This window comes from Excalfactoria chinensis, chromosome 18, assembly GCF_039878825.1.
Source record: "Excalfactoria chinensis isolate bCotChi1 chromosome 18, bCotChi1.hap2, whole genome shotgun sequence".
Classification (NCBI taxonomy): Eukaryota; Metazoa; Chordata; class Aves; order Galliformes; family Phasianidae; genus Excalfactoria; species Excalfactoria chinensis.
Window position 1 is genome coordinate 570,775 of NC_092842.1, and position 27,989 is coordinate 598,763.

The 27,989-nt window shown below is 57.3% G+C and overlaps 3 protein-coding genes across 14 annotated transcripts in view; 2 read left to right on the forward strand and 1 right to left on the reverse strand.

Moving 5' to 3' along the window:
- Window positions 1-4,573: 4,573 nt before the first annotated feature.
- On the forward strand, window positions 4,574-7,853 carry RNF224 (ring finger protein 224). Its single transcript, XM_072353162.1, has 2 exons — window positions 4,574-4,603; window positions 7,276-7,853. Exon 2 carries the CDS (start codon window positions 7,277-7,279, stop codon window positions 7,781-7,783), a length of 507 nt encoding a protein of 168 aa, XP_072209263.1. The 5' UTR covers window positions 4,574-4,603; window position 7,276; the 3' UTR covers window positions 7,784-7,853.
- A 1,566-nt stretch (window positions 7,854-9,419) lies between these two features.
- LRRC26 (leucine rich repeat containing 26) lies at window positions 9,420-11,080 on the forward strand. The gene is made up of 2 exons (XM_072352374.1): window positions 9,420-10,122; window positions 10,821-11,080. The coding sequence occupies exons 1-2, from the start codon at window positions 9,420-9,422 to the stop codon at window positions 11,078-11,080; spliced, it is 963 nt and encodes a 320-aa protein (XP_072208475.1).
- A 363-nt stretch (window positions 11,081-11,443) lies between these two features.
- Window positions 11,444-27,989, reverse strand: part of GRIN1 (glutamate ionotropic receptor NMDA type subunit 1) — a 29,258-nt gene continuing 12,712 nt past the window's right edge. For 2 of the 12 annotated variants that reach the window (XM_072352361.1, XM_072352362.1), the window contains 16 exons: window positions 27,552-27,726; window positions 26,932-27,076; window positions 26,753-26,836; window positions 26,007-26,142; window positions 25,586-25,713; window positions 25,294-25,458; window positions 25,084-25,202; window positions 24,657-24,769; window positions 24,052-24,200; window positions 23,145-23,302; window positions 22,817-22,978; window positions 21,891-22,000; window positions 20,797-20,942; window positions 19,048-19,299; window positions 18,150-18,260; window positions 14,939-15,654 (listed from right to left, as the gene is read on the reverse strand). In XM_072352361.1, the coding sequence (XP_072208462.1) occupies window positions 15,451-15,654; window positions 18,150-18,260; window positions 19,048-19,299; window positions 20,797-20,942; window positions 21,891-22,000; window positions 22,817-22,978; window positions 23,145-23,302; window positions 24,052-24,200; window positions 24,657-24,769; window positions 25,084-25,202; window positions 25,294-25,458; window positions 25,586-25,713; window positions 26,007-26,142; window positions 26,753-26,836; window positions 26,932-27,076; window positions 27,552-27,726 (2,357 nt within the window). In that variant the 3' untranslated portion in view covers window positions 14,939-15,450. Of the gene's footprint in view, window positions 12,637-14,938; window positions 15,655-18,149; window positions 18,261-19,047; window positions 19,300-19,460; window positions 19,503-20,796; window positions 20,943-21,890; window positions 22,001-22,816; window positions 22,979-23,144; window positions 23,303-24,051; window positions 24,201-24,656; window positions 24,770-25,083; window positions 25,203-25,293; window positions 25,459-25,585; window positions 25,714-26,006; window positions 26,143-26,752; window positions 26,837-26,931; window positions 27,077-27,551; window positions 27,727-27,989 lie in introns of those variants that run through there. The other 10 variants (XM_072352367.1, XM_072352368.1, XM_072352365.1 and 7 more) reach the window with 7 other exon arrangements.

The window sequence follows — 27,989 nt, forward strand, 5'->3', positions numbered from 1 at the left end:
GTGAGCGGGGCGCTGGGGCAGAGCGCAGGGCAGCTGCTGCCGGGTCCCGCAGCGACACCGCCCGTGCGAGCAGCGACACAGCGGGCAGCGGGGCGGCAGGCAGGACGCTGCGTCGTGGACTTTTAAGCCTACATCTCAAAAAACACAGGAGCCTTTCCCTGAGGACACAGCTCCGCGCTGCCATCAGGAGCTGCGGGTTCTTCCCACCCAACGCTGGGTGCCGCAGTGCCGGCAGCCTCCCGGTCCCCGCGCTGGGGGGAAACTGAGGCACGGAGCCGGGCGGGCTCTGCTAGAGCTCTGGAGAGTTCCGACCTCGCAGCTATCCCAAAGTCCACCCCGGGTTCCGCACCCGGTCCCGCCGCTCCCGGATCCTCCCAGCCCCACTCACACGGCGCTGTGGATCCCGGCGCTCTGCGCGCGGCTCTGCCTGGCGGGGCCAGCTGGGAAGCGTAGTTCTGTCCCGCAGAACCCGGAGGAGGGGGCAGTTCGCTTTGCAAAGTGCTGTGGGAAACGTAGTTCGAGTCTCGGAGGGGGCAGCACGCGGCTGGAGCTGGGGGACCTACAGTGGCCCTGTGCTACCTCAGTGTCTGGCCACTGGCACAGGAGAAACCATGGGGCTGCAGGCAGCACGGGACAGGAGCTGTGCCCATGGCTGGGGATGGGACATCTCTTCCCAAGCACCTGACGTGGATGTAGTGCATAGGAACACAGCCCAGAGTCCTGCAGCCTGCAGCGAAACGCTCACTCGGGACCCACAGGTGACAAACAGGACATTGGAAATCAGCATCTCCTCTTGCAGCACTTCTGGTCCAGAAGTCCCTAGCTTCACGCCAGCTGTGCCTCTCATCCACCCTCCCCGTGTGCTTCACTCTCTAAAGATGCCCTGAGGGCAGGCACAGGCTAAAGCCCCCCAAACTCATCGGGGAAAATGTTCAGTGGGTACCAGCTCATATGAAGCCAAGGTCTCACCACAGAACTGCCTGTATCCTGCCCAATGTCCATCTCTCTACAGCAGACAGTTCTGATCCAGCCTGTTTGGTTTGTGCCACTCTCACCGCCTTACCCACAGGGACAGGGACCTCAGTGGGGACCTGGCACTGGGTAGGGACGCAGCCAGGCAGGGCGCAAGAGACCTCCGGGCTGCGGGAGACTGCGCTCAGGGGGTTGGGAGCAGGAGGAGCGTGGAAGGGAGGGCTGCGGGGTGCGGGGTGCGGGGTGCGGAGGGTGCGGTGCGCAGTGCCCCTGCCCGCTGCCCGTGCCAGTGCCCAGCGCGGCTGCCGGGGCCGGGCGGGGCGGGCCGGGGCGGGCCGTGCTGTGCCGCCGCAGGAGGAAGCGCAGCCCGGGGCAGAACCGCCGCGCAGCCGGCCGGAGCCGCTCGGCTCGGTGAGTACCGGCAGCCCCTGCCCCGCGCCCCGCCTTCCCCGCTTGCCCCCCGCCCCGGCCCCCTGCCCCGTTCCCTTTCCTGCCACCCGTCCTGTCCCCTCCCTCCACCCGTTTGTCCTCCTTCTCTTCTAACTCCCCCCGTTCTCCCAGACTCGCTCTCCCGAAGCAACCGCCCCACCTGCCCCTCCTGGCCCCAGCACCCTGCCTGCCCCCGTGGCTCTGCCCAGGTGTCCCCCTCGCCGTCCCCCAGCTCTGAGGGCCATACGGACGGGTTTTGGGTTCCTGTGGGGCTGCCAGGGAGATGGGAGCACTCTGCTGCCCAGTGTGCCCGCAGGTACCAACCCCTCGGTCCCCCCGTGCCCTGGCTTCATGGGGTCCCCGCCTTGCAGGAGGTGGGGACTGAGCGCTGCCATCAGGCAGAGACGGGGACATGGATCGCGGTGTTACCCTGGAGAACCCCTACGCCAGCGTGAACATCCCACGGTCCCAGTTCCAGCAGAGCTTCATCACTCGCTACCTGGAGGACGAGCCTGCATCACCCACCGTCATTGCCAACCCCGCCGTCGTGCCCGCGCACAGCACAGAGGAGCAGGCAGGCAGCTGGGATAAGCAGCCCATTTCCACGGAGAAGTCCTGGTCCCGGCCTTACAATCCCTATGCCAGCATGAAGATGCCCAATGGGGAATCACCCAACTCCTTCTACACTGTCACCCTGGACAAGCCACCCAAGGGCCATGGGCATGAAGATGGCAGGAGGAGCGGCTGCCGCAGGTGCTGCCCCTGCTGCAGAAAGTGCTGCTGTGTTGTCTCCTAAGGGGACAGGTGAGACGTGCAGGGATGTGGCCACCTGGACTGGGCACCCCAGTTTGCTGCCCCATCACCTGCTCTGGCTGCTGGGAGGTGATATTGTCTGGTTTTCACCCATGAGCTGTGCAGTCAAATGTGCCGGTGATGGAAACCTGCAGCATCCTGAGAGCTCAGAGTGGAGTGTGGGGGAGAAGGATGGATCTGCTGTCCCAACATAGACCGAGGGACCCTGGGGACAATGTGTGCCAATGTGGATGCCACTGAGAACTGCTCACACTGGGGGTGGTGCTGAGCTGAGCTTCCCACTCTGCCCTGTCTGGGGACCAGTGCGGAGGGGTCAGGGGGGCATTCCTGGCTGGTTCTGGGACACCTTGCCCTCTCCCAGCAGCATCCCCATGCAGTGTCACAGAGTGCTGCACTGATGAGCTCAGGGGGTATCACCTCTCCTTACCATGCTGCCCGCCTGACAGAGGGAAGGAGGCAGGAGAGACAGACAGACAAAGCACAGCTGAGTGCTGGCAGCACTCCGGAGCAGTGTTGGCACAGTGCAGTACTGGGGTGCCAGGATCCTTTGCTGTGCCATGTGAAGCTGCCAGTGCACCATCCTCAGCCCTCTGCCACTGCTGAGCACTGAGAACGGGGCCCACTGCCCTCCTTACAGCACACCAGGGCAGCTCAGCACTCAGGTCTGGGCTGGGGAACAAACCAGCCCTTGTCCTGGGGCAGCTGCGTAAGCACTCGTGGAGGCTGTGGGGATGGGGCAGGGGCCTGGAAAAAGCGCGGGTGTGAGCGGATGACTTCAGCGCACCACAAATAAATGACAGCCACCTCTTGCCCTGCCAAGGTACGCCTCTTCCCTCTGCCCTTGCTTTTCCGGGATCCTCAAGTTACTTCTTGCTTCTCCAGCTGGGCCCTGCAGTGCAGTGTGGGGGGCACGCAGCCCTCGCCTTTCCCCAGACCTTAACTCCCTCACTGCTGGCTGAGCTCCCCATCTCTCTGGTGCCAGACCCTCCCCCCAGCGTCCCCCTTCCTGGCTGCTTCCAGCACAGCCCGCTGCTGCCAGGCTGGGGATACTGCCCAGTGCTTGACCTTGCTCTTTGTGTTATCTGGGCCCTTGGAAAGAGAGAACTCGGCTTTGGGGAAGGGCTGGGGTCCTGGCTGGGGCAGCTGGGGACCTTCATGGCACTGCCTGGGTTGGCTGTGACTCCTGGGAGGCCACCAGCACCAGCGGCTCACCACCCCTCAGGTTCTCACTACCCCTTGTTTCCCACTACTCTGTTCCCATCACCCCAAGACCTCTGGGGCTAGAGAGGCAGAGGACTTGGATGGGCTCTGCCAGCTTGGCTCTTCCACCTGGCCCACATCCCACGCTGATGGGTGCCAGAGGGTGTTGCCTCTCGCAGGGCCATGCTGGCAGGGATGTGCTTCCACACACATCCTGCACAAGGAGCTCTTGTCTGGCCACTGGCGGTGCTGACAGGGAGACGAGCAGCGCTGACACAGAAACAAGCTGACCCTCCCACCCGTGTTTGCTTTGTGGGCTCCCTGTCCTGGCTGTCAGCCCTTCCCCACCCAGAGCCCACCCGCAGTGTGAAGGCGGTGGCACGCTGGTGACACACTGTGCCTACATGTGGGGATGCGCCGTGGGGCAGAGCCTGGCTCCCACAGCAGCACTGTGTCACTGCTGCCATTCAGCAGCGCTGTGTGTCACTGCTGCCATTCAGCAGCACTGTGTGTCACTGCTGCCATTCAGCAGCACTGTGTGTCACTGCTGCCCTTCGCTCCGTGTAACCTTGGGCTGAACATGGCAGGACGCTGCCTGCCAGCCGCTGGGCAATGATTAAGCTGAAGGCAGAGGGAGGGCTGAGAGGAGTGGGATGGGCAGAGGAGGGCTTGGGGATGGACCCTGGGATGGCCATGTGGGGCTTTGGGTGATGCTGGTAGTGGGGCCAATGGGTGCTGCCTGAGTTCATGGGATCATGAATTCCATAGAATCATAGAAATATAGAACACAGAATCATAGAATCATAGGCTTCTTCCCAGGAGATCTCGTCCAACAACTCCTTACACAGCCTGAAGTTGGCCCTCCTGAATTTCAGGGTTCTGACCCCACTTTTTGCCAGGCCCACATTCCTCAGGATCATGAAGTCAACCAGGTCATGGCCGCTGCAGCCCAGGCTGCCTCCCATCTTCATGTCTTCAATGATCTCCGTGTTGCTGAGCACCAGGTCCAGCAATGCTTCACCTCTGGTCTTTCTGTCCAAGTTATCATCAATGGATTCCAGGAGTCCCCTCGATTGCTTACAGCTTGCTGTTGTTTTCTCAGCAGAGATCCGTGTGATTGAAATCCCCCATCAGGATGAGAGCCTCTGAGTACGGCACTTCTTGCAGCTGAAGCAAGAAAGTTTAGGCAGTAAGTTCCCTATGATCACAGGTCCTGCAGCAGCCCCTGACCGCTAGCTGTCCTTTACTCATCCCATCTCTAATCTTAACCCACAGTTTCTCCACCTGTTCCTGACTGTTTCTCAGAGGCAACTAGTCTCAGTCTATCCTCTTTTCAACACAGAGGGCAACTCCCCCACCCCTCCCAGCTCGCCTGTCCCTTTACAAAAGCTTATAGCCCTCAACGGTGGCATTCCAGTGATGCGAACCATCCCACCATGTTTCAGCAGCAATAAGGTCACAGTTTTCCAACTGCACCACGGTTCCCAGCTCCTCTTACTTATTTCTTGTGCTCTGTGCGTTGGTATAGGGGCACTTCTCTATAGAGGTGGGGTGTTGGCAGGGTGCTGGGTGCAGGGAGGGTGCTGCTGTCCCATTTGGGTGCGGTGTGGGTGGTGATGTGCAGCTCTGGCTCATCTGCACCAGACCTTTGCACTCTGCAGATGGGGCCTCTCCCTGTTCTGCAGTGCCAAAGGTCCCAACGGCTCCCGGGGACAGTTTGCAGCTGAGTGCTGGGAACAGATAAACACTTTTCCCACCCACTGGTTGCTGCTCATTGCCCTGTGCCCAGGTTTGGGTATCTCTGCAGGGCACACACAGCTGAGCTGATTTCAGGCAGCGTGTCCCTCGGTGTGCCCATAGCACCCAGGCCCTGCCCACAGGTCCCATATGTCCCAGTCTGGAGGAATCACAGCAGGGCTGAGGCTGGAGGCAGCTCTGTGTCCATCTGGTCCCACCCCTGCTCCAGCACAGCATGCCCAGCACCACGACCGGGTGGCTTCAGAGACTCCACAGCCCCTTTGTGCAGGCACTTATTGAAGGGATCCCCCTGAGCCAGCTCTCCTTGCCAGCTTTGGGACATGCAGGACATCCCCAAGCTGCCAGGTGCCCATCCGTCCCCAGGCTGTTGAACGACCCATTGCCCATCTGTACACCCGGCGCTGCCCTGGCTGCCAGCACTGGGGTGCCCCAGCCGGTCCCGGCAGTGGGAGCCCATGCGGTGGGTGCTGCTGGTGACACGTCAGGATATGGCCGCTTCGACCCCAAAGCTGCCGTGCTGTCCTGCTCCCGAGCTCGGGGGTCAGGGTCGGGCTTTCCTGCAGAGCCCCATGAGGCTCTTGGTTCTCTTAACCCCCTTCCCCAACCCCCTCGATTCCCCCCACCCCGGCACTTGCCGCTATGGCAGCGTGGGAACAGGTTAGGAATCCGTTCCTGCCTGCATTGCTGCCTGCTGCCCTCTCCTGCCCGCAGGCAGAAGTGCTGCGGGCTCCTGCCTGTGCTTCAGTGGTTTTTCCAGGGAGCCGGCCTGCCGGTGTCCCCTTGCTCCTGGCCAACACTGAGCATCTCTGAGCTGCTGCCACCAGCAGAGCTGTGCTGTGCCACCTGCCCCTCCGTGGTCAGCAAGGACACTGGACACCCAGCACAGCTCAGGTGCCACACTCCTTCCCCACTGCTCTGCCAGTTCCTGCCCAATTCAGTCCTCCTCACCCCCCTGCTGGCCTTCCTCTCGCAGCCATCACCTCCAGGCTCCGAACAGGGACTGTCTCCCAGTACTGCCCTGCACATGGAACCCACATGCCAAGCAGAAGCCGTGGTTCTCCCTGTAGCAGACCCAGCCCCCCAAGCCCTTGTCCTTGTCCTCACCCTTTGGTGACAGCTGCCCCATGCATGTCCCAGAGCATCCGCAGGGCAACGGGACTTCAGCTGGCTGACATCTGCCCAGATGTGCCCGGATGAGGATGGGGAAGACTTTGCTGCTGCTCAGGCACAGCCTATGTCTCCCAGTGTTTCTGCCTGTTCTCACAGGAGCAGTTACTCTTGCTAATGAGGCAGAGCAGGTGGCTAATAAATGCTCCCGGGAAGAGAGGCAGGGCTTAGATTTCAGAGGGTTTTGTTATCTGGGTGCTCGTAACCCGATCTCCCAGGCTTGGCTTCCAGGAGCAGATCTGATACTTGTCTGCCCCTGAAAGGTGAGCTCCTTCACACCACACAGCTGCCCGTGGCTGCCAGACCCAATGCTGCTCCCAGGAGTGCCACAGCCCCCTGGGATGGTGCAGCCCCTCTACCACCTCCCCTGAGGACCTGGGGAGGAGAGCATCCAGGTAGGGATGGGGGACAGGAATGGGGGAAGAAGGGGTGCCCACGTGGATCAAAATGCCTCTTTAGAGAGGAAGTGGGGTCCTGGTGGTCCCTGGGAGAGGGTTGCAAATGTATTGAGATGATGTTGGACCCCCAAGTTCCTCCCTGTCAACCTGCATGTTCCCTGCTGCTGGTATCCATGGCACAGTGCTCCAGGGCTGGCATGGAGCAGGGCTGTGGCATGGCTTGGCCCTCAGTGCACAGCTCCCACCTCCTCCATGCTCCGTGGTGCCCACTGACCCATAGCCCCATGCAGGCAACTGGGATCTGTCCACCCTCAAACCCTTTGGGAGGGAAGGGGCATTCAGCACAGCTCACAGAGGGGACACAGGATAGCACAGCCCCACGCATGTGGGCACCCCAGAGCCCACCACAGGGCAGGGCCCCGGTAGCCCCAGGGACCCACAGCCACTCCAACTGCATGGAGCTGCTTTCTGCAGTTCGGTTACATGCTGATTCTTTTCCCCAGCTTTAGGACTGACACATTTTCATCCCCCCTCCCAGCATGTCCCAGGCTGGTGGCAGCCCTTGTGCAGAGGACAGGGGGCCAAGCGCCGAGGTGCACACGCGCACCCTGAGCCGGGGCAGCCAGAAGCTCGAGTGCATCATCTGCTACTCCTCGTATGACCTGTGTGTCCGGCTGCCGCGCCGGCTCTACTGCGGCCATACCTTCTGCCAGGCCTGCCTCAAGCGCCTGGACACCGTCGCCAACGAGCAGCGCTGGATCCCCTGCCCACAGTGCCGCCAAAATACGCCCACACCACGAGGCGGTGTCACCATGCTCGACCTCGACCTGGCCACTTTCCTCCGCGTCAAGGCTGACAAGGAGCATCCCCGGGCAGCCACACGCTCCCTGCAGGACGTGGCCACCAAGGGCTTGTGCAAGGAGCCTCCGGTCACACAGCAGCCGCTGGGGCTGTGCCAGGACGCAGAGACCCGGGCACCGTTCCCGCACCGTGGCTGCTGCCGGCCGTGCGTCTGCTGTGGGGTGACGGCAGCATTTGAGAGCTGAACGCTTTGCCCTGCACCAGGTGCCAGGATTGCAGCTGCAAGATCCCAATGTGAGCGCAGCACATTCACAATTCTGCCACTTGGTGTCACTTGTCGTAGGAGAGTTGGAGCCCCGAGCTGTGACCAGCAGAGTCCAGGCATCTGCATCTTCATCACTTCATTTTGGGAATGGTTTTGGCCCATTGGCTGCGGACTCAATTTCAGTCCCTTTGTACAGTGCCTTCAAGACCACTGCCAGCCAGCACGGCCCTAGCACTGCTGTAGCACAGGGATGCCCAGAGCCCAAAATCTCTGAAGGAAGCATTGCCATGAGGTGCAGCCCCAGGTGGGAATGGGGACTGGCAGATGCTGTGTTCCCTGTCCAGAGAAGGAGTCAGTGAGAGGGACACAAAGTTCCACGCTGCTGTTGGTGTTGGGAACCTGGTGTCCAGCAGGGGACTTACAGGGATAGTGAAGGGATGGTGGTGGTACTGCTGGGGTGCAAGACCTGCTGCTGAAGATGCGTTTTGCCACTTGTCAGTGGAGTGTGCTGCAGAGTGGCAGTGGGAGGAGAGCTCTGACAAACAACCTCGTAATCTTTTTCTTGATGATTTTCGCGCCTCAGTGCGCTGGGCAATGCACTCTGAGTGCACTGCGTCCCTGAAAACTCACATCTGCATCCATCCCAGGGTGCTGCACATGGGTGGGTGCTGCAGGGCCCTGTGGAGCGTGGCTGTGCCCTAACCGGGCTGGGCTGGGCTGGGCTGGGCTAGAAGATTCCTCTGAATTATTTCCAGATGGGGATTAATGCAGCACACTGAGTTTGCTGCAGGGTAGATAAACAAACCAAAGCTCCTCTTGAGGCTATTAATAAACCGGTCTGCCTGCCGCTCCTGCCCCGGATCTGGGAACATCCTGGATCAGGCTGGGGATGCAGGCTCTGCAGGGGTGGCAGGAGGTCTCCCGGCTCTCAAATGGCAAAGGAGCCATAAGGATACCTCCAATCCATTGCTGAGATGGGTGGCATAAGATCCCCTGGTTCCCTGGGGTTCCCTGGGTCCTTGACAGGAGCTGAGGCATGGGGAGCTAGAACCTCCCTCCTGTGGCACCTGCTGTGGGGCTTTGAAACCAGAGTAGGTATAAACAGGGTGGGGGCAGACTTTGAGCCCTCCGGTGCCAGCACTGCCAGGATGAACATGTTCCAAGTGGCAGCAGTTGGCACAGCTACCTCCCTTGTGCCACCTCAGGTGGAGGTCACATCCCAGCTCTCCTCACCCTGCCCCATCTGCCAGTCCCCTGCCAGGGAAAGCAGAGCCCAGCCAAGGGCTGCCCAGTGGGGACATCTGGCAGGGCCTCTGCTGATATGACTGATGCTTTGTCCCACCCTTGCCAGGTAAATTGCCCTGGGTCCTCTGTGCATCCTGTGTGCAGGACAGAGGCAGGAAGATCAATTTCTGCCCCTCCTCAGCCTGCAGTGCACGCAAGCAGTTAACCATGGACAGCACAGATCTGGCTGCTTACCTGGCTGGAGCAGTGCCTGGCAAGGGGAGGGGTGAGGGCACGGCCGCACCTTGCCAGGGCAAGCATCACTGCAAAAATATTTGCTAAGAAAAGTGCAGCTCCACCCCGAGGAGAGCACAGCGTGCAGTGGGGAATGCATGCAGCTATTGGGAGCCGGGCACATCCAGCTGCTCACTGCACCCAAAGGTGCCAGGCAGAGACGCGTGGCTGAGCAAGGTGAGGGGTGCTGGGCATCCTGCCCCGGGGCAACCTCGATGCCAGGGACTAGGGAGCCCTCACCGCGTGGGTGGGCAGCCATGGGCAGGTGGAGGGGTCCCAGCATCCTGCTGGCTGTACTCCTTCTCCTGTGCCCGCTGCCTGCTCCGGCGTGTCCCCACACCTGCTATTGCTGGGCAGGGGACGTGGACTGCCGCCAGCGTGCCCTGCACGAGGTGCCTCCGCTCCTGCCCACCAATGCCAGCACCCTCTGGCTCGGCTACAACCTCATCACCGTGCTCGGGGCCCGTGCTTTCTCCTCCCTGCCGGTGCTGCTGCGGCTCAGCCTGTCTCATAACCGCTTGGAGAAGATCCACCGGCAGGCGCTGCTGGGGCTCGGGGCGCTGCAGGAGCTGGACCTCAGTGACAACTACCTGTCTGTGCTGAGCCCTGAGACCTTCCTGCCCCTCACCAGCCTGTCTGTACTCAACTTAGGCTACAACAGGCTGGAGGAACTGGAGGCAGGGGTGCCGCGTGCCTTGCCCCAGCTCCAATCGATCTTCCTGAATGGGAACCCCTGGATGTGCTCCTGCAGCATCCTGCCCCTCTGGCGCTGGCTGGGACACAACAGGGAGAAAGTGCCAGGTGAGTGCCCAGGGAAATGTGTCCCCACACCCCCATCTGCTCTATCCTTGCTGGGCTCCCCCATCAGCTGCCAAGCTGTAGGTGCAGGGTTTGGGGTTCCTGGGGGTGCTGCAAGGTTCCCAAGAGCCAGCCCCATTTGGGTGGATTTGTCCTCAGATCTGGATCCTGGTGGCTGCTCCTGATTCACCAGCAGGGACTGCCCAGAGTGCTGGAGTGGGCATTGGCACCCAGCACTTTCCCCTGTAGTCCTGACAGAGGGAGGGCAAGGATGGACAATGGGCACCTGTGGGGTGGACATCACACTTGGCTTGATCAAGGCTTTTAGCTTTCACGAGTCTGGGTCTGATCTGCTGGTGAGGTCTCTCCTCCCACTCCTTCCCATCCACCTCCACTGGTGTGGCTTTCAGTGCCATCCCCAGACTGTCTGCTCACTGCTGCCTCCAGAAAACCGTTCCCCAACCTGCCTGACCCCATCCTGACCAGTTCTGTGCCCACCTCCCCATCCCATCCCACTCCCCAGGGTATAGGATGAGTGTGGGACCCTTCCCACTTCCTTTCTTTGAGCCCTGCTCTGTGCCACTTTGACCAGCCTGGCCCTGCAGTCCATCCTCCTGCCCTGTTCCCGTGTCCCACAGTCCTGTCCTGCCTGCCTTATCCCACAGCCTCATGTGCCCACTACCACCACTTCTCTCTTCCAGAGAGGAGTTCTCTCCTGTGCATGTTCCCAGAGTCGCTGAGCACGTACCCGATCATGGCCTTTAGGAACGATTCCTTCCAGCAGTGTCAGAAGGTCCCACTGTCGGCCGAGCACTACACTGCCTTCCTGCTCATCGGGCCCTTCTCCTTCCTGGCCAGCATCTTCTGTTGTACCTTGATAGGCTCCATCGTGGTCGTTTACCAGCATCTACGCAAGGAACCCCAGACCTGGAGGAGAGCTGTCAGCAGTGGGGGTCACTGAGTCAGGGCCACCAGGGGCTGAGGGGGCCTTTTGCTGATCCTTTTCCTCCAGCTCACCCCCTCTTGCCCCTTTGCGTGCATTTCAGTGCACCCCATTTACCTCCTTGTGTCTTTCGGTGCCTTCAGCTCCCTCCACCCTCCATCCATACTGGCATCCCAGAGTAGGAACGCCTCACTCCTCCCAGTCCTTCCTGCAGCTCCTGGCCCTCTCCCTGCTCCATCCCTCCCTGTCCTCCCACCTTTTTGCCATGAGCCCTGAAGCAGTGCTGGGTGAGGCCCTGATTCAGCACAGGGCTTCTTGCCAGCTCTGCCTGGAGGCAGAAACAGACGGAGGCACACGGCGCAGCAATAAACCACTCCACAATCCAGTCTAGACTTTACTGAGCTCTTGCAAAAACTTGGTATCAATGTTACACTGACGTATAAAGTCAAATGGGCCTGATTTCTCAGCTGGAGTGAGATGAACTTGATGGAGCCACTGCAGTCAGTGGGATGATGCTCACAGACCCCAGCTGCCACCTGAAAATCTTGCCAGCCCTGTCTGCCACACCTGCTTGGCTGGGGCAAGGAGAAGGTGCTTCTCACCACAGGGGCTTGGTACCATCTTGCAGGTGGGTTTTCTGCCCTCGCTGCTCACGCGCACTCTGCAGACATTCATCCCCAACCTGGACAGTGTTTCCTGGGTGCTGGAGAGCCCACGGCCGCTTGATGCACCCACCTGTAGGAGCTTGGGGCATGGGGTGGGGTAGCTCTGAGCCGTCTTCTTTAGTCGCCCTCTGCTGAGCTGGCACTCAGTTTGCCTTGTTTGTCTCCTGGTCAGGTCAGCTACAGTGTGAGAGTTACATGCTGGCCACAGCCAGGCCCTGGGGATGCCTTGTGTGCAGATATGGGAAACCAGGATCTTGGCTGGGAGCTCCAGGGCATCACATTTGGTTGTACCACGGGCACTGAGCAGGGGCTGGTGGAGAGGAATGCACGCTCATCCCCTGGCCACGAGAAGCGTGCACATCTCCCAGCCCTGCTGTGCAGGTGGCAGATCACCACATGGCAGCAGTCCCCAGCTGCTCCATGAGAACATCTCTGGGATCTGAGAGAACCCAGAGCCTGCAAAGCCAAGTACGTGGCTGCAGCCCGACACCAGCTCTTCCCTGTCACGGCGGGACAGCAGGCACCACGTGCTTTCCAAGTCCTTTCCCCTCGCACGCAGCCAGTCAGCGGCAATACTGATCAACAACAGCACTGGTTGGGAGCGGTTATCTCTGTACAGTGAAGTCCAAACCCTGTCCTGGTTCTGCCGTGCATTTTGGGGTGTGAGTATGGCAGCAGGCCTAGGGAGGGAGGGAGATATACAATGAAGTCACTGTGTATGGATGAAGGATGCTTTACTCCCATCTCACCCTGAAGAACCCATCAGTGTCCCTTGAGAGGCAGTCCTGGCTGTGCCTTCCTGCTGTACCAGGCAAGGACTGATGGTCCTCGGGGAGAAGGTCACACCACAGTGCTGACGGAGGGGTCAGAGAGGTTGAGCTGGCCGGTGATGTCAGTGGGATGGTATTGCTGCAACACACAAATACACAGACAGAGAGAGAGGAGTGTTAGGCAGTTCTGGCACTCGCCCCTGCATCTCCTCGCACCTCCTGTGTCCCTATGGGATATCTCTGGGGGTGATGCAATGGCACCGCATCTGCTCGTGGCTGAGGTCCCCTGCCCACCACATTCCAGCCTTGTGCAGAGGTCCTTGCAGACGTTCTCCATGCACTCTATGGCCAGATGGGGAGGACACCGGGGCATGGCGTGGTGCCTGGCACCTGTGGAGCCAGCCCACCTCCACTTAGGGACTGCCACAAGAGAAAGCTGTGACCTGCCAGCCCAGCCCACAGCTGAGCGTGTGGCTGCAGGGCATGGCTGGTGGCAGCTCAAGCTGTGCTTTGAGGCCAGGGCAGTGCACCTCCTTGCCTAAGTGCCTCTGCTGTGCCTACCCTTCTATGCAGGTGAGGAGCTGTGCTGCGTGGTTGATTGGTGACAAGCTGTAGCACCACTTGCTAATGTGAAAGTGCAGACTGTGCAGGAGATGTGGCCTGGATTTGGGGTTCTGCACTCCTTGCAGCGGGGTGCTCAGCCAACATCCCTGGGAGAGACCTCCCCCAGCTGCATCCCCACCAGCAGGGAGAGCAAAAACACCCCTCCAACAGCAATGAAAAGAAAAAAAGAAAAAAAAAAAGCCTTCCTCCCCAGGCAGGGGCTTTCAAATGGGCAGCTGGTTCCTCCCTGCCTCCTTCATATGTCCTTCCTCTCCTCCTAGCTCCAAGCCCTGAGTGAGTGGGTGGCACCGATGCAGAGCGGTGACGCTGACTTCTCCTTTATGCTGCTCTGGGGACCTAACGCGATGCCAGGACAGGAGGAGGTGGTGGGTCTCATGCGCTGCTGTGTGAGCCCTCTCCATGGATGTTCACCATGCTACCTAGGAGGGCTGCTGGTGTGCTGGGCTCCCAAGGGTTCCTTGGTCTTTATAAGGATTTCACAGGATATAATGCATCCTGTGTTTGTTGGCAGCAACCACGGCCCCTCTGCCTCTGCTGGTGGCTCTGGCACTGTGGCTACCCTGTGTGGGGAGGTCTGGTGGCCCCTTGAGCACAGCGTGGGCTGTTTGGGGTTCCCCTGCTTTATTTGGTGCTTCACAAGGACCCAAGTGGGAAGCTGCTGGGGTGGGGACCGAAACCAACACGGTGCCATCCTTGAGGTGCACATGGTGAGGAACATCTCTTGGGATGGCTCATCCATGTAGGGCACCAACAGCTATCAAAATGGAGACTCTAAGAAATCCCTTGTTGCTCTGCCAAGTGACAACACCTTGGCTACCCCCTGGAGGTGCTGCTCTGCCATTCTGCTCTGTCACCCTGAGGAGCTTTCTGTGGCATCCTGCCGGTCTGCCAAAACCACACTTCTTCTAAAGGAGTACAGCCAAAACCTCAGCTGCCATAGCAAAGCTGATGGGATGGGGCTGGAGCCCCACCAGGAGGAAAAGGCTTGGAGAGGGGAGAGGCAGGGCGGGCACCCATAAGAGATGATGCCAGCTTCTGCCGGAGGAAGAGCTCTGGATAAAAAACCGAACAGGCAGAAGAAAAGGTCCTTTGTTCAACACCCTGACGCAACCAGGAAAAAAGCAGTGTGGGTGCAGATGTGTGTGCCTCGGTGCACGTGGACGTGGGGCAGCAAGGGGGGGCCCGGCGGGGTGGGATGGGACGGGGTGCTCTGCCCTCTCTGCACAGCTCTGGGGGACCCTGACGTCACCAAGCAACCTGGGGAGCCTGGCAGGAGAACTGCGATACAGAGCGGGGCTTTGGGTTGAAAGCACATCTCCTCCAATCACAGCGTTGTCACACGGTAACATTCGCGTTTACTTTTTGTTTTTTTTTTTTTTTTGTTTTTTGTAGAGTTCATGCATGCAGCTTTTAATATTAAAAAAGGAAAAAAAAAAGGAAAAAAAAAAGAAAAAGGAAAAGGCAAAAAAAAAAAAAAGAAAAGCAAGAAAATCATCATATCAAAACTATGTTAAAGTAGAAGTAATGCTAGAAGCACATATCAGTAATTTAAGGTAAATGATGTTACAGGGATGGTGCAATTATCCCCAAACCAAACATTATAAAGCCAAGAAATTAATTAATATTAACTGCAGAAGAGACTCAAACATGTTAAGGTATGGAAGTGAAGTGAAGGCACCAAAAACTTTAAATGACATCAGGAAGAAAATATAGACAAGAAATCAGCATGTCTGTAAAAATGACTTCCACCTAATCTGGGCTCTCATGGCAGACCCTGGCTGGTGGGAGATGTTCTGGAAGAATTCGGGGTTTCTCTCTTATTTTTTTTTTTCTTATTATTTTTCAATTAAAAATGAGGATTCCAGCTAAACGTAATCTTGCTGTAGAAAATGTCAACTTTCCTTTAAAAAAAAATAGTTGTCTTTGGCCTACGGATGGTTGTTCGGGGCCAAAAACTAGGTCCTGTGTCAGCCAAAAAGCACTTGGTTTTGGGATGGCTGATCTCTCACTGAAAAGGTGACCTTTTCCATGCACCCCCTCCATCCTCGACCAGTTCTGGCATCGTCCCCACGCTCTTGGGGCCCTCGCTTGGCGGTGGCGTGGGACGTGTGCTGTGCTGTGCCTGGGGGCCCGCGGGCTGGCAGTGGGGCTGTGGGGGCTGATGACGTCTGCAGTGTGGGCTAAGGGATCTGTGCGTCTCGGTACGTGTCTGTACGGAATGTGCCGGCTCGGAAGGTGTCTGTGTGGTTTATGCGTCTCACATGGCTTCTGTGGGGTTGCGGTAGCGTGGGTGGCTGCGATGGATGGCAGTACATCAGCTCTGCGAGTGCTATTCGAGTTGCAGGAGCTGCCTATGGGGAACACATGCATCTCCTCCTGGGGCGGTGGGGATGATGTGCCGCGGAGAGGCTGTGCAGCTCGGGTGATGGTGGGCGCTAGGACGTTCAGAGTGGGGTGGCAGCTTCCCGGGGCTGTCTTGGCTCCATGGTGCCAGCCTGTCTCTCTGGCACTCCTGAGGGACCATTCTGCAGGGCTGCAGAGCAGAATCCATTTTTAAAACTCCCGACAACGAAAAGGGAAGAAACAAGGCCGCCAGGTTTGCTCGCCAGGAGAGTCCATGGGGCTGGGGTCAGCCTGGCCTTCCAGCCCCATGGGCTCTCCGGCTTTGCCCAGCTGAGACCTGGTGTTGGGCCCGCGGCTCTGCCAAGCATCATCATAGAGCACCTCACTGCTTTCTCATCTTTACAAGGACCCCGGGCAACGTGACCCCGCATGCTACAACCTCATGGGGTGTTCCACAGCAGGAGGGCTTTGGGGTCTCTGAGCCAAGGCTGCTGAGTGGAAGTTGGGGGCACCAGATGGCAGGCTGTGACACGAGCTGGTGACAGCACCCTCCCACTGGTCGCTCGCCAAATGGAGCACACCAGTGAGCCTGCCCAACATCACCACAAAGCTTGCTCTGCTGCTTCCTTCCTTGGTCTGCTAGCCTCAGCCTTGGAACTTCTTGGTTCAGATCTTGGTCCTATTGACCCCTTGGTGGCCCAGCTACCCTGACGGCCTTGGGAACATGTCTTGGGGCCCTTGCCATGGCATGTCGTACTGTGCAGATGGCTTTAATAGGCTTGCAGACAGTAGGGCCTCATTGCCTATAGCTGCCCCACAAATGTAGCAGTCATCAGAGTGGCAGCCATCATCTGGTGCCTCTGGTGTAGTGGCCCCAGGCCCTGGGCAGCTCAGGGTGCTCCTACCACAGTTGTGCTGGTGTGGCATGGGGCTGTGAATGCTGCACCGTGAGCAGGATCAGGCCCAGGATCACTGGGGAGGAAGCTGGGCAATGGAGAAGATACTGGGGTGCCCCACTGACTGTGGGGGAATGGGCAGGCACCAGCCCCTGGCACTTGGGGAAGGGCACAACCGTTGCCAGGGCAAGGGATCACCTCTCCTGGCACTGGCCACGTGCCTGCAGTGGACACGGGTCTCCCCAGGCTCCCATTTTGCTGTGACGTCTGGCTGCCCCAGGCCAGGACCCCTTGGCATTCTACACCTTGGAGTCAACAAAACATGGCATTTTCTCCAGATATTCCAAGGGCTTCCCTTCATGTTTCTTTCCCCAGCTGTCCCTTCTCTTGGCTCTTCTCACTCCCCAACTTCTCCTCACTGCATCGCCCTCCCCATCTCTGCCTCCTGCCCCTGGTCAGGGTCCAACTTTCCAGAGCCTACTCCAACCGTCCTCAGCCTGAGGATACACACAGGTCTGATTTTGTGGCACTGAGATGCTGGGACACCACCAGGGCAAGGATCCACTCCAGGAGCGTGGTGAGTGAAGGAGGCTATGGGGATGCTCCTCTTCCCTGTTGGGTATGGGGACAAGCAAGGAGAGCAAGGAGAGCACGAGTTCCTTAAGGAGTGCTTTGCGTGAGATGGTGGCAGCTGAGCCTGGCAGGGGGCTCAACTGTCCCTGAGGCCATTTTCCAGGGTGCTGGGGACAGAGCCTGCCCTGGTGCCAAATACAGCCACTTCCATGCAGTGCCTTGGCCGGAGACCCCTGCGACATCGCACGCCTCTCCCCCCCGCCAGCCTGCTGCCATCCCCCCATCCCCACCGTGCACCACAGGGACCCCACTAGCAGCAGCTGAGCGGCTCAGGGAGCGGATTTCGGGCAGCGCCCGCGTCCACACAAGACAACAGAGTAGCCACAGTGCAGAGTGTTGTACGACAGACGGCAACATGCAGAGGGACACTGGCTCAGTCCGACAGACCAACAGCCCAACCTGACGCTGGCGTGCCTGAAGCTCCAGCACGAGCAGACACGTTTGCACAGTGGGGAACGGCTGGCTTTAGAGGCAGCTATTTGGAAACGTTCTCTGGTTACGTGTGAGCAGCGGCACTGTGAGGTGGAAAGCCTGAGTTTGAAGCAGGCTGGGTCTGTAATGACCTCCCGTGCCTCCTCTTTGCTAGAGCGGCTTGGATGCTGCTGCTGATAACCAGAGAGAGCTGTCACTGCGCCGAGTGCTACGTCCCGAATGCTAATAGTCACAAACAAAAATCACATGTAGAGAATGCGACACGCATGGCTCTCGGTGAGGTGACACGGTGCCCAAATCAAATTGGGGTGATTGTTTTTAGGCATACAATGACAAACAGGTACAGGAACACTCAGGAACAGAAAAAAAATAAAAATAAAAATGTCACTGGTTTCAAGAGGTCAGCACCGGTATGGTGAGCAAAGCACAGAGAGGAACATCAGAAATCATCCAGGCAAAAAGGAAACGGAAACGAAACGAAAACTCGGTTGCATCTCCCAACTCATCACAGGACTCCAAAGCACCTCCTGCCTGCCCTCCAGGATCCCAGCATCCTCAAGGAACACGGGATGACTGACTGACTCACTGACTGACTGACTGGTGACGAACATGAGCTATGCATGTACACTGGCAGCTTCAGGATGAGTGTGTGGCAGTCGATGGGATGGCAGAAGAGAGAAAGAGAGAGAAAGAGAGAGGGCAGAATTGTTCTTCTTCCTCTTACCGTATCCTTGGAGGACCTACGTCTCTTGAAGCTGGAGGCCAGGGTGGAGGTGATGGACCTAAAAGTGGCTTTCTTTTTAGGGTCAGGTTCTGCTCTACCACTTTTTCTATCCTAAAATGAATATGTATAAGCAATTAGATCTCTAGTGTGCTGCTGGAAACACTAAATCTACTCGAATACTGCCCCGTGTCATGTCCTTCATTTGGGTGAGCACGCTACCGGAGATGGCACTCCCAGTCCTCCAAGGGCCTCTGTGACCCGCAGGCACAGCGCGGCCGCCTCGCTGCTACAGCTACGGGGCCGGCCTCGCGTCCGCAGCGCTGGAAACCCCTCTGGGAGCAGCCCTGCGTCTCCTGGGCATCTGCCGGCAGCCTGCGGCGCTGACCTCGCTTCCTTGGGAGAGAACCTGGGGATGAGCTGCCTGGCCCTGCCCCTGGCCGCCACCGCCAGCCTGCCTACAGCGGGAGGTGGGATGCTGCTCCTGCACTACCAGCGCCTGCTCTGAGGCTGAATCCTAGCGCCACAAGAGAGAGAGAGTGCTGCATCGAAAGAGAAGTCATTGTATGGGTGTTCTGCAAAAAAAAGGGATTCCAAAATTTAAATGACGCGCTTGTGCAAAGCCGAACGTGGTTGCTGGTGGTGTTTGTGGTGGTGGTGTTTGGTTGGTTGGTTGTTTTCCAAAGTAAAACCGGCTAAAAAAATTTAAAAAAAGTAGAAATAAATAAAAGGAAACTGGAAGAAAAAGAAAAGGAAAAAAACAAACCAAAAACCAAAAAGAAGAAAAGGAAAAGAAAGGGAGGAAGCAAAGCATATTAGCGCTATGATGTCATCAGGGTCAGGATGAACTCAAAGAGAAACAGAACTGAAAAATGTAGCCATTGGAGTTAGCGAGTCGGACCTGGTTGGCGCAGGCTGGGAGCACCAGCCGCCACGGTGCGGGGGCAGCCAGCCGTGGGGACCGGCCGCGCTCGGCGGCGGGCGCTGACAACGATTCCTCCCCAATTGCTTTCGTGCCAATGAGTGTGACCTTGCCGACGGGGGACGGAGTGACCAGGTCTGGCTCTGCTACCGCACGGGGGTAACCAAAATGTATCCCGCTGGTGCGTAGAGCATGCTCGGGGATACATTTGCTCCTCCTTCTCAGTTCTCTCTTTTGCGGACATGCACAAACGGAAAGGAAAGCAAGATGAATGGAATGAAATGTCTTTTTCTTCCATGGCATCTCAGGAAATAGCCATGGCAAAACTGTGATCCCCAAAACCATTATTTTTGTTTGTTTGTTTTAACAAATAAATCTTTCCACTTGCCTACCTTCTAGCAATGTACCAGATACTAGTGCTCTGACGTTTCCTCCTGTGGAAAAGTCTTACAATGTCAAACGGCTCTTTACCATGAGGCTGTTAATCCCCACAGGGCAGCATGCTTTGCTCACAGTCCCACAGACTCTGCCCAAGGACCCAGTGCAGTATTTTCTAGAAGGTTGGCAAGTGAAAAATGGCAGTTCAACTAGTGTGCTCTGTCCCAGCAGCCTTAACCCCGTCGCTGCTGCTGCTTTTTGGAAGCAAAGGAAAAAAAAAATAAGAAGAAGAATAAATAATAATAAAAAAAGAAACTGCTCTTCTGAAACTCGTATCAGTGAACTGAACCCGGTGAGCTCTCAGGATGTAGCAGCCCGGCCTCGTGCTCCCCTTGCTGCCTTTGGGAAGATGACGTTCCTGAGCATCCCCTGCTGCTCTGCGGGGCACCCATTATTGGGGGCTGCGTGCCTTTTACCACCCAAAGGATGCCTGGTGCTCTAAATGCAGGCTTGCTTCCCCAAAGCGGGGCACAGCCCAGAGAGCAGCCAGGTGGTCCTGGTGGTGAGAGCAGGGGAGGCTCGGGGACGTGCCCGGGGCTCAGTGCCAGCAGCAGGCACGTGGCTGCCCCTGGGCTCCTCTCACCTGGGGTGCTACAGGGATGGGAGATTCTGGGGGCAGATGTCCTTGTCCCCAGTGATAAGAGCATGCACCGCCTCTCTTTTGGAATCGCTTTGGATGTGGCAGGGGTACCACAGCCCCAGGGTGGGGGAGGGAAGAGGAGGTGATGGAAATCTCCATTCCTGGAGCATTTCTGCACATGGGCAGCATGAGACCGCAGGAATGGGCAGCATGGGACCACGGGGATGAGATGCTCAGGGACCCAGGGCAGGGATGCTAGAGGGCTTTGGGGCAGGGATGCTTGGGACCATGGGGAAGGGATGCTCAGGACTGCAGGGAAGGGATGCTTGGCAGCTGCAGGTGAACCCTTCCTTTCTCTGCTGGTGAGCGTGGCTGGAGCATATCAGAGATTCTTCATGAGGAGCTGCCACAGATGCAGCTCTGACATATGGTCCCCAGCAGAGCAAGGTCACTGTCCCCAGCACTGCCAAGGGCAAACCATGGCATTTGGACCAGGTCTCTGTCCCGGACAGAGCTGGGTACGACACCTCCCAGGGAGGTGGCATTGGCCATGTGTGGCCCTGGGGACAAGCAGCCCAGTAACACCCAGGGGAGTTACTGGAGGTGGGACAGGGGACCCCGTGCTAATCCACAGCTCTGCATTCACGGAGTTGGTGAAGGAATGGAAAACGCACCTGTTGGAGATTTGCTCTAAAAACGGTTTGTCCTACCTGCAGGTTTTTCCTCCACACATTAACGGCCGCAAACGCCAGCTGCATCTGCTTCCTCCGCGCGTCCTTATGCCTTTTGTAAGCTATTTCTATGAATATTAAAAATATCCCGGCAACAATACCTCCAGCCACCAGCATAAACACACCTGAAATAAGCAGGAAAGTTAAAGGGGGCAGTGGGAATCACACCACGACACTTCATTTTCTCTGCATCGCACTCAGCACAAGTGGCATTTGCCAGCCCCAGCCATCCCACCCCCCCAAGTCCCAGAGGGGCACCCACGGATATGGGCATGGGGTGGTGGGTGTGGGGTGTCTGCATGGGCTCCTTGCAGTCAGACACTGGTGCTGCTGTGGCAATGCTCGGGGTGGGTGTGTGTTGCTGGGGGCTGCAACATGGACTGGGGCAGATCCTGTTCCCAGGGCTGTTTGCAGCAGAAAATCCCAGCTCTGGTGCTGCTGCTTGGTGTGTTGTGAAGCAAAGCATGCACTGAGTCACTCTCAGCTTGCTGAGACGGGACGGGGATAATTGGAAATGACAAGGTGGGACAATACACTGAGACCCAAGGAATAGAATAAAGTGCTCCATCACACCCTCAGTGTTGCCCATGGGACACTCCTAATCTTCCCCCCTGGAAGAAGAGAGCCCACCTGGGGGGGACCAAGCAGCTCAAGGAGAGGAAAACATGGCATTAACCATCACACCAGCCCTCTGCCCCAGCATACTCCTTGGGGTGGTCCCACTGCAGACTGCTCCCTTCTCACCCCATCCCAAGTGCTTCTCCCCTCCCTCTGCACCCGTTGCACCCCAGCAGCTGCAGCTCAGCCAGACTGCAAGGAGGGGATGGAAGGGAAGGGACAGTCACAGCGGCCACTGGGTTGAGGAGGCTGCCCAGGGCAGGTGGAGGAAGCTTTGCAGAGCTGTTTTGGATGAGGTGGGATGGGAGCCCACCACAGCAGCCTCCCAGCGCTAGGAAAGCACAAACCCAGAAGAAGCAGAGCTTTGGCCCAGGAGGAGAGCTCAGGAGAGGAGAATGTCTTGAGTGAAAGCAGGCTACCCAGCGAAGAGGAAGAAAGAGGTTTGCAGAACAAACCTGCCATATTTTCAAAGGTGAGTGTTGCTGGGGCATTGCTACGGGAATCACACTCCTGATACCTCACCCAAGTCTTGTCCAAATCCTCCATGAAGCCGTTCTCGTGGGACCTGGAAGCACAAGGAGATGGGACAGTCACAGGAGACCTGGTGCAAGTGGCTGGGATACAAACCAGGATGCACACCCTCTGCACTAGGACCCTGTGTATAACTGCAGCCTGCTGGCAAGCCTATGGATGACGTGTGTGCACAGGGTGTGTGCTTGTGTGTGTACATATGGATCTTGTGCAAGGCGATGGGTCCCTTCTGTGAGGTTAGATCCCAGCAAGATCCCCCCTGTGAGGGCTGGAGCAGCCCCACAGCACAGCACTGGGATGGAGGCAGGATGGAGCACACATCCACCATGATGCTCCTGCCTCCTGTGCCTTTCCAGGCTTCACAGGCCCTGGTCCACTTTTCCTGTTGCCATCCTTCAGCATGGCTCCCCTATAGGTGGGGTCTCAGGGCTTCTTATGTTACCCCAGTCCTGTAGGTAGTTACACATCCTGAACCTACACATCCTGAACAGCACCCTACATTTTCCCCTCCTTCCACTCCCTGGTTCCCATCACCATCACCACACTCTCCTCACTTCAATGAATGTGACATTTCTAAACTAACACATAGAAATCCCTTTTTATCCACGAGACCAGGTGCTTCGTGGCACACAGTGCTGCAGGCTAATGCTGATAGTAGAGCCTTAGTTAAACTCCAGAGGGGACCTGCAGCATCTCTGCCTAGCAGGACCAGAGCAGAAAGAACAGCCCTGGGAAGATGAAGCTGGGGGATGTGGGGGGAAATATCTCCCATGGGTGGGCGGCAGTGCCTGGCACGGGGCTATTTGCATGCTAGCACATGCAGCGTGAGAGCTGAGAGCTGTGTACGGACTTGAGGATGGCCAGCGAGACATTCTGTTTCCATGGGCTGTCCTTGCGCATCCCGATCCCGAAGCCGGAGCGGAAGAAAAGTTCCCCTGTCGTCACCAGGTCGCACTTCTGTGAGGCTTCAAACTCCAGCACTGCTGAGTCCCAGATGAAGGCGTGGAGCTTGCTGAACACCAAAGAGGACAGGTATTAGGGTGGACAGCCCAGCTTGTCTGCAGTCACTGCAGAAGCAGCGAGGGGGCTACCAGCACTAAGTTAAGCCCTACAGATGGGGATCAGCATCCTGCTTGCTCCCCCCAGCCCCAGCCCAGCAGAGTGCAGGTGTCACTCACTTGTCTCGCACAGCCTGGATGGCTTCGGCTGCGCTCTCGTAGTTGTGTTTCTCCATGTGCCGGTACATGGTGCTCAGCTCCACCTGCCGTCGGAAGTAGATGTCCACCGAGCTCTGCTTCACCGTGGCATAAATGAACTTATCGGAGGGGTTGCGCAGCTGAAAGACAACAACAGGTCTCCTATTTCTTCTGTCCTGCATCAACCAAACTGGCTCACCCCATAGGTGTGTTTTACCCAGCCCATACAACAATCTGTTTCCCTGGGAAGATCTTGATCTCCTCAGTGGAGCTGCAGATGCCATGGGATAGTGGGTGCTGCAAAACTTGGGATGGGACAGGGGATGCTCCTGGGTCACAGTGACAGACAGATAGCCCTGTGACAGGGACTCCATGGCACTGAGGATACAGAACCCCCCCTCTGAAATGAGACTGATGATGCTGAGGACAGAGGATGCTGTGGGGTGTGGGATGCAGTGGGTTGGCACTGCTGTGGGGTTCATTCCTGGCTGCTCAAATTGATAAGCTGTGGCTTTGTCCTTGCCAGAGCAGGAAATGGGTTTGAGTCATGCTTGTATCTGCTGAGAGTATTGACTGCACCGCAGGGACAATTTCATTAGCTATAACTCATCCATAATGAATCGTTTCCTCGTTGGTTAGTGCAGGCTCTCCAGGAACTGGCAGCAGTTTGGCTGGCCTTGTACTGTTTCTGGACAAGCTTTTTCTCTGCTGATTCCTGCCTGTGTATTCCCATCCCCAGTCAGCACAGGGGCTCAGCCCCAAGCACAGACCCACATTAAATAGAGCTCTAACTGCTATCAGCCACCAAGCCAGGAGGTACCCACTGGAGGCAACTGCATTTCTGCCTGGAGATGGGCAGGGAAAGGAAAATGAAGCAAGGGATCATTACCCGGGGGTCATTGATGCCCGTAATTCTCTCCTCAGGACGGTCCAACACCAGGAAGGCAGCCAGGTTGGCAGTGTAGGAAGCCACAATGATCATAGCGAAGCCAGCCCACACCATGCCCAGAATACGAGCAGAGAAACTCCGGGGAGCACCTGGAAGGAAAGAGGAGAGCTCAGACTGGAACAACAAGGGCTTGACTTGGTCACCAAAGCTGTGACCACCTCCCACAAGATGAATGGCACCTTCAGATGTGCCCTATCCAACAGCTGTGTGAAGAGCTTTTGTGTTACCCAAATAAATTAAAACACAGCTGCTGTGCATGATGCACTGAACCCTGCTGGATGAAGAACCCCAGGAAAGAGAGCCCATCAGTGATGGTGAAGGCGGGCAGGATGGTCTGCAGCAGCTGTGCCATGAGTGTGCCCCCCCCTCCAGCACCCCCAGTACCCCTCCAAGGAAGTCTCAAGGGACAAGAGCTGTACCATTCTCCACTGGTGACCCAGGGCAAAGATAAGAGCATGTGGAAAGGGGCACAGGCCCCTCTTGCGTCCCTGTGGGTCCACAACAGTGTTCAGGGCACAGCAGCACTGCTGCCTGCTGCAACACACCTTCTCCAATGCCGGAGTTCAGCAGGACTCCCCAGGAGAACCACATGGCTGAGGAGAGTGTCAGGGCATCTTCCTCCTCCTCCTCGCTGTTCACTTTGAACCGTCCAAATGGGCTGGAAAACAAGAGCAAGAGCTCTTCTGATGCCCCTTATCCTGCTTCTCTAGGCTTTCTGCCATGCCCTAAGCATTCTGATGCAGCCTTACAGCACTGAACCCTGGAGATCACACTTGTACTCCACACTGCTCTTCACCCCTGCCTGGCTCCGCAGCCCATATGTCCCTCACACAGCCTTTCATGTCCCCTCTTCTGGCCTGCAACCATATCTACCTCATGCTGGTGCTGTTCCCATCACATTTGTCTCCAAAGACCATCTATGTGACACCTCCCCTTCATCTGCAGCCCCTGGGTGACCCACAGAGCACTCACCTGAATCGATCTAGAAGGTATAGCATCACTGCCACCACATGCACAGACAGCCCCACCAGAAGCCACAGTGTACTCTGGAAGGGCTGCATGAACGAGTCCAGGGTGCTGCGGGGGATTTCCTAGCACAAAGGAGAGAGGTGAGAAGAGCTGGCACCCACCAAGGCTGCACCCTGCCCACCCCAGCCCTCCTACAAGCAGCTCAGCCCATACCTTCTTCACAAGGATGGTGAGACCCTGGTACTTGAAGGGCTTGGAGAACTCGATGTACTGTGCCCGCTCATTGTTGATGGTGAGGGGAGCCACAATCATATCAGCCTGGCCACTCAGCAGCTCCCCCATCATCCCATTCCACTCCTTCTTGTTGCTGTTGTTTACCTGCCAGACAGCCAGTGCAGGATCAGCTCCTGCCCTATTGCCCGTTCCCACTGGCCAGCTCTGCTCTGGAGAATGGCTTGGCCATGCTTTGACTCACGATGTGATACCCCAAGCTGCCAAAACTCACCCTCTCTTGGGTACCAAATTTACCATCAGCCACCAGGTGAACCTCGTAGGTGAAGTTCATCACACCAGCCAGGCGGATGAGCAGGTCGATGCAGAAGCCGTAGCAACACAGTGCCACAGTGGGCCGGCCTGTAGGCAAGAGAAAATGGGAGGGGATAAATGGAGGCAGCCCTCTGCCAGGGACCCCCTCCAGGACCCATGGTTCTCCCCAGGGAAAGCAGCCAACTGTGTGGCTTTAGTTTCAAACCATACTGAGGCAAAGGGAATGGGAGCATGTCAGAAGGCAGCAACATGGGGTGCAATCCCTCAAAGCAGCCTTGGAGCCCACACAGAAATGAGGCAGCAGGAAAGTCATTTGCTGGGATCACAAATGTGCCGGGTGGGCTGGGGATGCTGCTGTGCTCACTGCCAGATGGAGTTACCTGGGATGGTCTCGTTGGGCCCTGTGCAAAAGACCTTTTTGACAGGGTCACCATTGATGGTGAACTCCTCCCTGCAGGTCCCATCTGCTTGCGTGGGCTTCACATACACAAAGGGCTCTTGGTGAATTGTTACGATCTGTGGGGAAAACACAAGCACCTGATTGCCACCATCCCCTTCCAGGGCTGTCCCCACCTGGATGGGGAGTGGTGGGGCTGTCCTCTCCATGCAAACATGGCCACAATGCCACAGTGCCACAGTGCCATCTCCATGGACCATGCAATCATGCAGCAGGATCTGACTTTGGCATGGGGGGACATTCATTTGTCTTCTCTCCAAGATGAGGATCAGACAAGCCAGCCCACCTACTCTTTGTTAGCTCGTGTGGTCACCTCATGAACCTATTTCCTTCTGATCTTCTGGCTTCATCAGCAAAGGGTTCCAGACCTGAGCCTTACGTTGGCTGTATGCGCTGCAAACCTGTGCCAAGTGCCCTCTGACTCCCATGCTCTGAGGAACAGCAAACACCTTCTGCCTCCACTCTGTCACTCTCTCTCATATCCCATTTCCAGCTGTCTTTTTCTAAACCAGAAGCTCCTGAAGGAAGCTGCGCTCTGCTCTGAGCACTCCCTAGCACCTCTGCTAAGTGTCTCTGCTATGGCCTCTCTGGAATGGAAGGTTCTGGCAGCTGTGGGGGCAGCAGCAGGATGTGGATGAAGTCACAGCACTTACTGCCATTTGCTGTTACCTTCAGTTTGGTCGACATCTGATAGCCTTGAGGTTTCTCAGTTTCTCCCCCTGGCCAGATTATCTTCCGGTCGTTGGTCAAGACCTGCAGTCAGTGCCAGAGGAAGGAGACAGACATGAGGCCATGGGTAGACACACCAGCACACCTCAACCCACCTTCCTGTCCAGGCCTGTACGTACATTGCTACCATTGTAAATCCCAACCTGGACCAGTTTGCGGTTCTGCAGGTTCATGATGCTGTAATTGGCAAACTTCCTGTCCCCGTCCTCATTGAATTCTACCCGTCCGGTGACACCCTCCGAGTACTTGGAGGACATTAACACCCTACAACGAGAAACACAGTGGGCCAACCTAAAACACCTGCTGTGGCTGTTGGGATAACTAAGAAGGGATCAGAAGTCTTTCTCTCAATTGCCTGACATTTTCATATGCCCATTACCTTATATTAGCTTTGATACCTGTGACCCATTCATAGCTCCATGCCAGGCTGCATGCTGCAGAGAGCAACGTGTGTGCTCCAAACCTGCTCTACATGCCCTGATCTGCTGCCACAAACATGGCTCCAGGATTCGTTACAGCAGAGAGCAGCCTGCTCCGCGGCCTCATGTCTCTATTCCTGGGCATCACCCCAGCTGATCCCAGTTTTCCAAGCAGTGCCAAGGAGATGCCCCTGGGATGGCATAGACTGAACTTGTGCCAGACACTAATGGGCAAACCAAGGGCCTGTGTGTGAGCTGGTGCTCCCACCTTTTTGAGCCCCTTCCCCTTGGGAAAATGGCATCCACACTCCCTCAGTTACCTCTTGAAAAGGGGCCCCGTCTTCCAGATGTTGGTGTTGCCCACACAGCCCCGTGGTGGGTCGGTGATGTTCTCCTTCTCAAACAAGTCGTGCACAGCCTGGGCCACCACCGCCACTGCATCACTTATGTGGGCTGACTCATTTTTCCCATTGATGAGCTGCAAGCCGATGACTCCTGTAATGAGCAGAGGAACGGATCAGCCCCACTGGCCTCCGGTGTGGTTCCCACATGTAGGGTTTGGGGCAAGTGAGCACACAGTCATGGGACTGGGGACCCTTCAGAGGCAGTGGGGGAGTTGCACAAGCTTCAGTGCTGGGCTGGCATCTTTCTGCCTGCCAAAGGGTGATGGGATAGCAATGTGATGCATTGGCATCAGTGCTCCATCCCCATCTCATTGCCCAACCATTTCCTCATGTGACAGTCAGCCTCAAAGCCCT

Excerpts from the sequence above, each read along its gene's own strand:
- RNF224 (XM_072353162.1), top strand. The coding sequence starts at position 7,277 with ATGTCCCAGGCTGGTGGCAGCCCTTGTGCAGAGGACAGGGGGCCAAGC.
- LRRC26 (XM_072352374.1), top strand. The coding sequence starts at position 9,420 with ATGCAGCTATTGGGAGCCGGGCACATCCAGCTGCTCACTGCACCCAAA. Across the intron at positions 10,123-10,820 it reads CAACAGGGAGAAAGTGCCAG|AGAGGAGTTCTCTCCTGTGC; the intron begins GTGAGTGCCCAG and ends TCTCTCTTCCAG.